The sequence below is a fragment of the Marmota flaviventris genome, chromosome 19 (genome assembly GCF_047511675.1).
Source record: "Marmota flaviventris isolate mMarFla1 chromosome 19, mMarFla1.hap1, whole genome shotgun sequence".
NCBI lineage: Eukaryota > Metazoa > Chordata > Mammalia > Rodentia > Sciuridae > Marmota > Marmota flaviventris.
In genome coordinates this window covers 14,501,716-14,514,549 of record NC_092516.1, presented here as the reverse complement: position 1 = coordinate 14,514,549, position 12,834 = coordinate 14,501,716, and the positions used below count along the sequence as shown (strand labels likewise).

The window sequence follows — 12,834 nt, the reverse complement described above, 5'->3', positions numbered from 1 at the left end:
CAGAGAGTGGATTTTGTGTGGTGAATTTAAAAACTTGAAAAAGAATCACTTGAGAAACTCGCTTCCCCTCACTGGCTAATTTGAGAACATATAGTCCTAACTTTGCTCCTGACTCCATTTTTGACTAGGAAATGCTAAAGAAAGAGCTTCCTCTCTCTTTACACCTGGACTTCTGTTAAGGAGAGTACCCATTCATATCCTCCCCACCCATAGCTCTAATACATCCACATCACATTACTAACTAGCTTAAGGTAAGATAGTGAACCATGAAATTTGAAGAGAAATGTTTAATATTATTTAATTTAACAATTTTATTAAATTGTTTTCAATTTAACATTTAATGACTCCCAACAGCTGGGTTACTTCTTATTCAGTTATTGCCCAATTTCCCAAGACACACACACACGCACACACACACACACACACACTAGTAGATCAACATCTTTATATGCATATGTGTACACAGGCACACAACACGTGCTCCCAAGAGTTTTGGATAATCATTTTAAAATGGCTTTTTTTGTTCTTTTCCAAATTTCACATTTGTCTTTTACTTTGTCTTTACTGTGATTGATTGATTTTTTTTTTTTTTTGTAACAATAGATTTCTCCATGGGTGAGTATTTTGCTGCATAAATCCTCAACAGAATGTGTCACCCTTCCTAGGCCAGGAGACTTCCTCTCTCATGTGAAGCTTAATTTATTTTTTCTATGGTAGACCTGCATTACGTTGGTTTATCCATTCAATCAATTTATTTAACCATTCAATTCAATTAATGAAATTCAATTAATGAAACCTTTTTGAGCAACCCACCTTATTAGCCCTGTGCTAGGTGCTGGTGAACAGCACAAAATCTTTGCATTTAAAGTGAATCAGTTTTGTAAAGAGGATTTCCCTAAGGGGAATGTACATTTGTATATTAGTTAGGGTCACACCCCCAATCCAGTGGCTTAGCATGACAAAAGCTTGATTTTTACTTACTAAAAATTCAAAGCAGATGTTTCTGATCAGGAGCAGTCTCCCCCAAGGGTCCCTCAGAGACCCCCAGGCTATGTTTATCTCATGACTGCAACATGACCAGAAGGGCCTCAGGGAGGAGGTTTCCCTGGGCTGATCCTGGACTTGGCATCTGCCTCTCCATTCACATTTCACTGGCTAGAACACAGGGGCATGGCTTCCCCTAACTGCACAGCAGACTGGGAACTGTAGTCCAGCTGTGTATGTCCAGGAAGAAGGGGAAATGGCTATGAACGTGAGTGTCATAGGTAGGTGTTATGTGCTGGGTATGTTACATTTTGAATTGGTTTTCTTGAATTAAAAAGTCAAATGTTATTCAACAAAATAAAAAACATCCCAGAAGTGAAGAAAGTGAATTTCCCTTTAGTCTCACTCTAAGGGATTAACATTGTAATAATTTGATGTATTCTTTCCCAACTCGTGTATGTGATGTGCACACGTGGTACATGCAATTGTGTATACACAGGAAAGCATATAATGTAATTTCATCCACGATACATGCTATACACGTGTGTGCTTGCTTTTTTTTTTCCATCTTATATTTGAAGGAGAGTTGTTTCCTGAACTCACTGTGGTAACTCTAGTAAAAGGTTTTCAGATAATAGGTTCTGCCCATCAAATCCATGGGGCAAACCTGGTTTCTGAAATGACAGACACAAAGATCTACAGACATGTCTTTCCCTCCTAGTCTTGCCCAGAAGATTGTTGCGACCTACCGCCTGTGCTCAGAGCAGCTGTCCTCCCAGCATCACTACGACTATGGCATGCGGGCTGTCAAGTCTGTGCTCACTGCTGCTGGCAACCTGAAGCTCAAGTACCCAGAGGAGGATGAAAGCGTCTTGCTGCTCCGGGCCTTGCTTGACGTCAACCTGGCCAAGTTCTTAGCTCAAGACGTTCCTCTGTTTCAGGTATGCAGTGTAAGAACCCAGGATCACCCTCTGAAGATGATTTTTTTGTTTTTGTTTTTTTGGCACTTTTTCTGTATCTTCTTCCATTTCTTTTTTTTTTTTTAAGTTTCTTTTTTTTTTCTTTTTTAAAACGCATTCTATTGTCATGTATATCTTCTTCCATTTCATGATACCCTTCCTCATTCCAGCCACCATCTCTGTGGCCTGATCCCCTTCTCCCAAATATTAAATAATAATGGTAATAGAATTACATCCCTGTCTAGTTTCTAATTTTAATAAAAATGGTCTCCCTAGCAGGATGATAATTGCTGTTGGGTTTAGGTAGTTGTTCTTATGCAATATAATTAGTTCCTTTCTGTAATTAATTTATACCTATCTTTCTTCCCAGGCTGTTCATCCTTAGTATAGTGACTAGAAATTAGTACTTAGGATTCATTAAATATTTACCTACTTTTAAAATCACTTGGAAGGATAATCATGATTAACAGTGCTGATGTTTGTGGTTTCAGATGAATTTTGATGCAGGAAAAATAAGCTTTGGAAATTTTCAAATATTTCTGCTATCTGTAGATCCTACTTTAGGCAAATGTTGATATCACATGCCTGATACTTCATCCTTTCCACTTTCTCCTGAATTCTTGCAAACAGGGAATTATCTCAGATCTGTTTCCTGGAGTCGTGCTTCCAAAGCCAGACTATGAAGTTTTTCTGGAGGCACTGAATGAGAACTTGAAAAAGATGAAACTCCAGCCAGTGCCTTGGTTTATTGGGAAAATTATCCAGGTTGGTTCCTTATACCTGTATGGGAATGCACTTGTCCTACTATCTACTAGAGTTGAAACTAGAAAGATTTAGGGCAGCTGGCGATGGGTGCATGCCTGTAATCCCAGTGACCTGAGGGGCTGATGCAGGAGGAAGTCAAGTTTGAAGCCAGCCTTGGCAAATTAGCAAGGTTATAAACAACTGGGAGAGACCCTGTCTCAAAAAATAGAAAGGACTGGGGATGTAGGTGAAGGATAAAGCACTCCTGGGTTCAATCTCCAGTACAAAAAATTAAAAAAATAAAAAAGACATAGGGCAGATGAGAGCTAGACTGGCGGCAAGCAGAGGTGCCTGAGTAGAGATGAAATTAATTGACCACTTGATATATTGTGCCTCAGGTTTTATCTTTAGGTGTTGAAATTTAATATACACTTTTCTGTGGCCATCTTCCTTGGGGTTTCTTGTTACATTTGAGAATGAAACTGAGACTCCAGGGCGTTGAGATTTAAATTAGCCAGGACTTCTCCATTTCAAATAATAGAAATCTAATTCACACTGCCTTCATCAATAAAAAGGAATTTATTCACTCACCTGATTTGAGAAGTGCCGGAACGTGTTGGCCTCGGGCATAGCAGGAGCCGAGATTTTAGTTAATGTCATCAGGAATCTCTCCTCATCATTCCTGAACTCTGCCTTTCTCTACAGATGTTAAAAATTCATACTCAGGTACCCACACCTACCCTCAGCAACCTCAGACTTACATTGTTCCAGGTTCAAGCCCAGGGAAGAAAATAGCATGGGGGGAGAAGCATCCCTTTCCAAGTGGCTCAGAGGTCTCAGACTTGGCCTTGGATGGTTCTGATAAAGTCACCTGACTGCCTCTGACTGAATGGTATGACAAAGATGCAGAGAGTGTCCTACCCAAGTCATGTCGACCACCACATGGTGGCTCCCCAGGGAAAATTAAGATGCTGTTATCAACAGAACAGAAAACGGGGTGTTGGGCAGGGAAATCAGGAATGTCTCCCCGGTCCTCACCCTGGAGCACCTTCATGCGGATTCCAGGGTTGCCTCCCTGGGATCATTTTTCAATGCAAAACTAACTTACAATAATATATTTAATGGTAAGCCCCCCATGGGCTTACTTTGCAGAATAATAGGTTTGATCTACAGGAGATCTTAAATACCATTTGGTCCAGCCTTCGTAAGGATACTTGGGTCCAGAGAAGGGAGTAAATTTCAGATTAATGCAGACCTAGGTTCAAATCTCACTCCCATCCGTCTTTTTGTTGTTGTTATGAGATTTGGGGCAAATTATTTCAACATCTGTGAGCCTTGTTTCCTCATCTGTAAAATGGAAAGGAGTAAAACTTTCCCCAGGATTACTTTTGAGAGAACAGGTATGAGAAGTGCTAGATATCATGCCTGAGGCTACGTCATTATCAACCCGCTGTCTCCACATCACTGTCAATATCGTCATTTCCCAAAGTGACACGGATATATGCACTGGGATTTCACAGATGGACGGTCTTAACTAAATATGAGTTTTATCCCAATATCTTCTTATGAAAACGTTTAAATATGCTGAGAAGTTAAAAGAATTGTGTGATGAACACCCATATACCTAGCACTAGATTTTATAATTTTATGGTACTTGTTTTATTACTTATCCATCCATCCATTCATTTTTGTATGTATTTTGAAGAAATCTGCAGACCTATAGGTGAACTTTTCTATAGCCTATAGCAACAGCTTTTCAAAAATAAGGTGATTTTTCAAAAACAATTTATGTTGCCAGGCATGGTGGTACACAGTCACCTCCAAGGTAAAAAATAATAACTCAATCTTTAAAATGAAAAGCTCCCTGTGTTTCTCTGAGGGACTTGCAGTCTAAAGGAAGAAAGAGGGTGGGGGGAGAAATACATTAAATTTCACATAAAAACTAGTGACCTAAACATTTGTGTCAGAATTGCATAATTAGACCTCTAAAATGGAAATTTCCAATAGAAATACAATTTGCTGAATAATCATTTCCTTTTCCACTGTAAAAGTGTATGTCATATATAATACTGTGTTATAGAACACAGAAGTAATTCTTTTTATCATTATTGAGTTTTGGTACCAGTAATCCAACCTCTCTCTACCCCTCCTATCCCAACCCCCCTATCTTAGCCCAATGATGGACTGGCATTCTACTCTAACTCTAGTGAGATCAGAGAAATGGTAAATTTTTGAGGATATGAAAATGCTAACCCTGACTTTTATCATACTCTACCCCATAAACGTGCAAATATTATATGCCAACCAAAAATTGTTAACAAGAAAATATAAAAGAAATAGCAGTATCAATGATGTAATGAAAAAATTAGAGGCATTGAAGTCAGACAGACCCATGTCAAAATCCCAGATCCATCACTGAAGAGCTTGGGCAAATTACTAAAGCTCTTTTGAGTTCAGTGTTCTTATCTGTAAAAGGTTGTTAATGATACTTGAGTAGATTAAATGAAATAATTTGGACAATCACTTGATACTTGGCACATAGATAGATGAAAACAAATAGTAGCTCCCATCCCTTTAACAATATGAGACACACATATACTTATTCATCCAAAAATATTTTAACAATAGATTACCAAAAGGACTGCAGTTCACCAGTTAGGAGTGTGTATGAAAATCCTCTTTGAGCCTTTTCTTCCTCATTGATTTTTTTTAAGAATATTCACTGCAACATTCTTTTTTTTAAAATTTTTTTAATTGTTGATGGACCTTTATTTTATTTATTGTTGATGGACCTTTTATTTATTTATATGCAGTACTGAGAATATTGAACCCAGTGCCTAACACATGCTAGGCAAGTGCTCTACCATTGAGACACAATCTCAGCCTCTCTTCATTGACTTTTCAAAAACTTGCAGTATGGGAAGGTTTGCAATGATTACCTCTTTTTTTTTTTTTTTGTACTGGGGATTGAACCCAGGGATGCTTTACCACTGAGCCACATCCCCAGCTCTTTTTTTAAAAATTTTTTAAGACAGAGTCTCACTAAGTCAACGAGGGTCTCACTAAATTGCTAAGGTTGGTCTCAAATTTGTGATCCTCCTGTTTCAGCCTCCTGAGTCACTGAGATTGAGGGTGTGGGTCACAGCACCCAACTAATGATTAACTTCTTACATGATGTCTCCTCCTAGATCTATGAAATGATGCTGGTAAGACACGGCTATATGATTGTTGGAGACCCCATGGGCGGAAAGACTTCTGCTTATAAGGTGTTGGCTGCAGCTCTGGGTGATTTATATGCAGGTAAAGCTCACATCCCTGACTTCCAGTGAGGACAGGACTCCCTGCTCAGCTGGCTGGCTCCATGTTCAGATAATGCCAGGTTGCGGGTTTTGCCAATCCTGAATCATGATGTCAGATCTAGAAATAGAATATGGCACACAGATGTCTGCAGGCAGAAAATAAATGGTGGGGTAGGGGAATTCTAACAAGGGGCTTTATGTGTCTGTCATTAAGGCTGGGGGAAATTTCTCAAATGCTGAACAGTGGCTTCTCCCAGTTCCCCAGTGAGAGACTCCTGTCATTGGCCTAAACAACATGAGTCCAAAAGCAAACCATTGAATGATTTGTTTTCTTTTCTTTCTATTTCTATCCCTTCTTCCCTTCTCTCTTTTCTTCCCTTTCCCTTCTGATCTTTTCTCCTTGTCTCCCTTCTTCCTTGTTTTTAAGGTAGGGAAAAGAGCTCATATTTTTTAATTACACTCAAAATGAATGATTCAAACAACCCCTTCTCGTATCCTCTGTTTTCCCAGCTGTAAAATGGGATTGTTATGAAAGTTAAATGAGATTATGCAGGTGAATAATCTAGCCGACTCAACAAATAGAAGCTGTTTATTGCCAGATAAACAGTTTAGGGTTTTATAATTTGTTGTTTGTTTTGGTATAAAAGGCAAACCTGCAGTTTTGAAAAGCAGTCCAGTGTTGTGTGTTTACATAATCAATTCAAGTACTTCATTTAAAATTGTTTTCTAATGACATTTGATGATTCAATTGTGTTTTTTTAATTTTGTTTTAGGAACGAACTTAGATTTGATAACTAAATTTGGCATTTCAAATTTAAATATGGTAATAATTTTGGAACTTAAATATAGTTTAAGAAATGAAATGAAGAAAAAGGAGAATACACCATTATCTTTGCCTCCAAATTCTGCAGAAATAGTTGTTTATTTACTGCTTGGTTCATGCATTCCAACTTTTTCTTACTCTGAAGGATCATGAAAAGTGTCATTATTTTCTGTTATAAATGCTGTACATTCATCATCCTGGTTACTCTTATTGGGTCCTAGAACTCCAAATGTGTGCATTTCCCTGGGAACAGGTGACACTGAGTAGGTGAGAAAAAAAGATTTAAGGGCTAAGCTAGCCCTTTAGATAGAGGAAAGTGACCACCATCTTTCAGAATCTACCTATCAGTTGTTTCATCATCCCACACCAATGCCAAGGTTCTTAGGTGGCTTTAACAGCAGGTGAGTAAAGAGGGCTGAGGAGATGAAATCTGTCTTCTTTAATACTTGAATTCTTTAGGTCCAGTCAGATTTTTTTTTTCATCCTGGATCTGACTGGTACATTTGCCCTGATGGAAATAAGGCACAGAAGGGAAGTATAATGGAGCAGGGGACAGTGGCACATGCCTATAATCCCAGCAGCTCAGGAGGCTGAGGCAGGAGGATCCCAAGTGCAAAGCCAGCCTCAGCAAAAGCAAGGCACTAAAGAACTCAGTGAGACCCTGTCTCTAAATGAAATACAAAATAGGGATGGGAATGTGGCTCAGTGGTCTAGCGCCCCTGAGTTCAATCCCTGGTACCACCCCCGCCCCCCAAAAAAAGTATGAGGGAAAACACTGACTATAATAACCCAAAAATTTAAGTCATAGCCTATCCAGATTCCCCAGTCTTTTTATGCAAATATATTCTCTAAGGACTCTTCCTTGGATAGCCTCTGAGATGCCATTATCTCTGGCTTGATGTTCTGGTCTCACTGGAGCCTTTGTAACTATGTTGGACCTTCTTGCCCAGCCAATCAGATGGAGGAGTTTGCCGTGGAGTTCAAGATCATCAATCCCAAGGCCATAACAATGGGGCAGCTGTATGGGTTTTTTGACCCAGTGAGCCATGAATGGACGGACGGTGTCCTAGCCAATGCTTTCCGAGAACAAGCATCTTCAGTGTCTGATGACCGCAAGTGGATTATTTTTGATGGACCAGTGGATGCTGTTTGGATTGAAAATATGAACACTGTTCTGGATGACAATAAAAAGGTAGCTATGGAATCTATCACTTTTTCATGGGTGGGATACATCTTTTATTAAAGTGAGTGAGTGAGTGAGTGAGTGAAACGATACAAACACATGCATTTAACACCCTAAAAATGAATACTCCACGAGAGAAGAACAGTTTTTAGTTCATGAATTATGCTTCTGTTTGTATTTGTAGTCAGTAAGCTAAATCTGATTAAAGACCATGTCGAATAGTGGTTAAAAACCTTGATGATGACATCAAGTTGAACCTTCTTCACCACCCTTGAGCTGTGTTATATTAGGCAACTTATATACTTGGTTTTCACATTCATAAAAATATAATAGGACTGTTGATAATGAAGAGAGATAATACATATGGAATGTGGGTTATTCATTACTGTTTAAGAAACTATGCTAATATTTAGTGGCTTAGAAAAACTATTTTTCTCATGATCTTGTGGGTTGGGCATTTTGAAAGGGCTCAGTGAAGTAATTGGGTTTTTTAAATTTATTTTATTTTATTTTTATTAGTTGCTCAAAACATTACAATGATCTTGACATATCATATATCATACATTTGATTCAAATGGGGTATGAATTTTTATTTTTCCCATGTGTACAAATTGCAGGATCACATTGGTTATACAGCCACGTTTATACATACTGCCATACTAGTGTCTGTTGTATTCTGCTGCCCTTCCTATCCCCTTCCTATACCCTGCTCCCCTCCCCTCCCCTCCCATCACCTCTCTTAGTTGTAGATGGACACAGTATCTTTATTTTGTTTATTTAGGGTTTTTTTTTTTAATGTGGTTCTGGGAATCAAACCCAGTGCCTAATGAATGCTAGCCAGGTGCTATACCCCTGAGCCACAATCCTAGCCTGGCAATTGGTTTTTAATTCTGGTGATTTTAGTGGGGGCAACTGTACTAGAGGATCCACATTCACGATAGCTCCTTCATTCAGTGCCAGGTGCTCATTCCTCTTGGCCTCTTTTTTTTTCCCCCTCTCTAAATAGCATGTCGCCTTCCAGGCCTTGCATGGCAGTCTCTAGATAGTCACACTTCCACTAGTGCGTGTCTGACTTCCAAGAGGCAGGCAGTGGAAGTTTCCAAGAAATGAAGGATCATAGCCGAGTACGGTGGCTCACACCTATAATCCCAGTAGCTCAGGAGGCTGAAGCAGAAGGATCATAAGTTTAAAGCCAGCCTCAGCAAAAGTAAGGTGCTAAGCAACTCAGTGGGACCCTGTCTCTAAATAAAATACAAAATAGAGCTGGGATGTGGCTCAGTGGTCGAGTGCCCCTGGGTTTAATCCCTGGTGCCAGAAAAATTTAAAAATAAAAATGAAGGATCATGCTTAGAATGACACTCAGTCACTTCCTCCAGTTTTGTTGGTTAAAGAAGTCTCTGACTTAACCAGAGTCAAGAGAACAGGGAAATAGATGATGTCTCTTGATGAAGGTAGACAAGTTTACACTATAAAAGTATCCATGGGATGGATGCATTGTTAGAGTCTTTGGAAAATACAATCTGCCACAGAAAATACAGTGACACTAAAGAGCTTGGACCTAAGCCAGGCACCCTGGGTTCAAACCCTGGCCACCACAAGGCAGCTCAGTAATCTCAGACAAGCTCTTTATTTTCTCAAGGCCTCAATTTTACCCCTGGGTTCAATCCGTGGTGCCAAAAAAAAAAAAAAAAAAAAAAAAAAAATGAAGGGTCATGAATCTAGAAATGGGGATGACAATGTCTACAAAGTGTTGTTAGGAAGATAAGTTAATATTTGCAAACTGCTTATCATAGTGCCTGACATAAAGCAAGCACTGTAAACTATTGCTTAAAATGAAATTATAACGTAAAATAAAATGTATCACTACTTCAAATGAGAGTTCCTATGCTAAATAGGTGCCATTATCAAATCAGAATATATTTTAAAACTGTTTGCTGTCACAAGAATACACATTAGTCATGTTCTACAGTGGAAGTAATAATTATCCAAATTATACATGTTAATTCTAGCATGTGCATAATTTTGATGATATAACATAAAAATAGGAATGTTTTATTATATGATATGGGCTATACTATGTAAACTAATGTATCTGTTGGTCTTAAGTATGAAGAGAGGGGCTGGGGTTGTAGCTCAGTGGTAGAGCGTTTGCCTCACAAGTGTGAGGCACTTGGTTCAATCCTCAACACCACCTAAAAATAAATAAATAGCCAGGCATGATGGTGCATGCCTGTAATCCCAATGGCTCCAGAGGCTGAGGCAGGAGGATCGTGAGCTTAAAGCCAGCCTCAGCAATGGTGAGGTGCTAAGCAACTCAATGAGACCCTGTCTTTATTTAAATACAAAATAGGGCTGGGGATGTGGCTCAGTGGTTGAGTGCACCAGAATTCAATCCCTGCCTTGTACCAAAAAAAAGAAAGAAAAGAAAAAAGAAAAAGAAGAAGCATTAAGAGAGTTATAATCAGGGAATTCCCTAATGGTTCCTCTCAACAACTATAGTTTGATATAAATCAAACTATAGTTCAGGGTGGTCTCTGTTACTTTTATTTATATTCAAAGATGACACAGCTGGGGTGTTAGCCCCACTACAGTTGTGACCTTTCTGGAGGTGCATGTAGTGATATGGGCCAGGTAACATGCAGGGAACTTTTTTACTACAAATTAGGAAGAGCAGCAGGGACCTGTGGTGTTTTCCCTTCTCCTTGGGAGACCAGGGCCCAGGCTTTTTTTTAGGACTTCATGGTGTCACCTGAGCCCATGTGGGCAATGGTGAATGAGGCACATATTCTGAGGCTCACCTTTGTGTTTGCACCTCTTTCTACAGGATGTGCCTGCCAAATACTAGGACTTCCAACAGTCTTCCATCCCATTCCAAAAGAGATTTATGGAAAGATTCTTATCACTGTAGCCATGGACTAGTCCATTGGCAGGGTTCAAATAGAATCTTGTCTGAGAGATTTGAGCAGATAAAACAGGATGAGGATGTGCAGTTACGTCCTATGTTAAACTAAGAGAAAGGGGCTTAGAAATGACTATGTGCCAAGCACATAATAGGTACTCAACATTTGTGGAATGCATTCAAACCAGCTCTGCCTCCACTGAGATCTTTCACTTGCAGATGGAATTTAACCCCTAGGCCTGTCCTCCACCCCTCTGCTTTACCCTTTCAGCTGTGTTTAATGAGTGGGGAGATTATCCAGATGACCACCAAGATGAGTCTGATCTTTGAGCCAGCCGACCTTGAACAGGCCTCTCCTGCCACCGTGAGTAGGTAAATCAGCTCACACTGGCATCCAAGCCCTAATCAGGAAATAAGCTCTGAAAAGCCACAAATGTGACTAAGTCCTACTGAACGTATTTGACATTCACTTACACGTGTCATAAATCAGTCGTTAATCCATACTAAAATCTAAAATCAAGCCAGTACTTTGGAAAAGTGTTTGACTTTCTCTCTAATAGTTCAACTTCCATTTGCCCATGACCCAGCAATTCTGCTCCTAACTATATGCCCAAAAGAGACTTACTATGAATAGTAGGAGACCTATAAAGAATATTCACAGTGTCACAACTCACAAAAACAAACATTTAGAAACAGGTATAATATAACTGAAGGATAATGTAACCAGAAATTGTGATATACATATCATGCAAAATAAACGGAGCTGCTCTGACATGCAACTGTACAGATAAGTCTTAGTAAATATATTAAGGATCAAATCACAGCAATATTATGTATAAAACTAAGTCCACAATATTACCTTCAGCATGGTACCCCTGTGCCTTATAGTTATATGTAATATAACTATATATTCATCAGTGCATTATAGTTATATTTAATAAAGGGGTTCATTTTGACATGATCATACATGCATGAATTATAATTTGCTCTACTTCAGTCCCCACTTAAATTGTTAAAAATCACTAAAATAAAAATGTATCTACGTATACATTTTAGGAAACACATAAATGTTCTAAAACTATGTAAGAAGGAAAGAAGTCAAGGTTCAAGATGCTGCGTCACTGCAGCTGGGGACACTTAGGGGAGTAGGACAGGGAGATCATGTGGCTAGATGAAGGCCATTGTCAAGTCCACTAAGGCCTAGAATAGTGCATAAAATACAGCAGATGTTCAATACAGGTTGGCCAGTGTTGCTAACAGAGAGCACCAGACTGGTTCTCTGTGCTTCCCAGGTGTGGGATGATCTACATGGAGCCACTTCAACTAGGCTGGAAGCCCCTGAAGGATTCGTACATGGACACTCTGCCCACCAGCCTCACTGAGGAACACCATGAATTGGTGAGACCCACGGGCCCCTTTCCTCCCATCCCACCCCCATTTCCCTACTCATCTACAGAACCTTCTAGGTACATCTTCATCTTCGGAGTTCCAGAATGAAAGAAGGGGAGGGATTCCCTGCCTTCCTCCAGATATCTTGTTTCCTGTCTTCCTGCCATTTTTCCCCCAGATTTCTTCTTCATGTGATGAGGATGGAATGGTGCAGTCAATTCTCCCCATTCTTCCACCTTCTCTATCACTTCTCAGCTCCCTAGTGGTGAATCCTGAGAAATACTCTTTATGTCACCCCTTCCTCCATTATCATCCTTTCCTCTATTGCCTGTAAACAGAAATGTCTGTAGAAGTTGCCGTAGAGTTGGACCCTGTTAGGAAGAGTCATGTTCCTCTCTGTTGCTGATCCCTATCCCTGTAACCTATCCTCTACCTCTCCTTCAAAGAGGAAGCTAGAACCAGAGAGATGCTCTCCTTGCAGCTACTACAAATGACAGTTCCCTTCTTCCCTTCCTTAAAGAGGTAGAAAAGCTCAGGTCATAGATACATAGCTA

The 12,834-nt window shown here is 39.6% G+C and overlaps 1 protein-coding gene across 1 annotated transcript in view; it reads left to right on the top strand.

Moving 5' to 3' along the window:
* Positions 1-12,834, top strand: part of Dnah3 (dynein axonemal heavy chain 3) — a 157,487-nt gene that overhangs the window by 75,801 nt on the left and 68,852 nt on the right. The window contains 6 exon segments of the mRNA XM_071605826.1: positions 1,706-1,925; positions 2,574-2,708; positions 5,876-5,987; positions 7,760-8,001; positions 11,163-11,263; positions 12,184-12,289. Of these exon segments, the coding sequence (XP_071461927.1) occupies positions 1,706-1,925; positions 2,574-2,708; positions 5,876-5,987; positions 7,760-8,001; positions 11,163-11,263; positions 12,184-12,289 (916 nt within the window).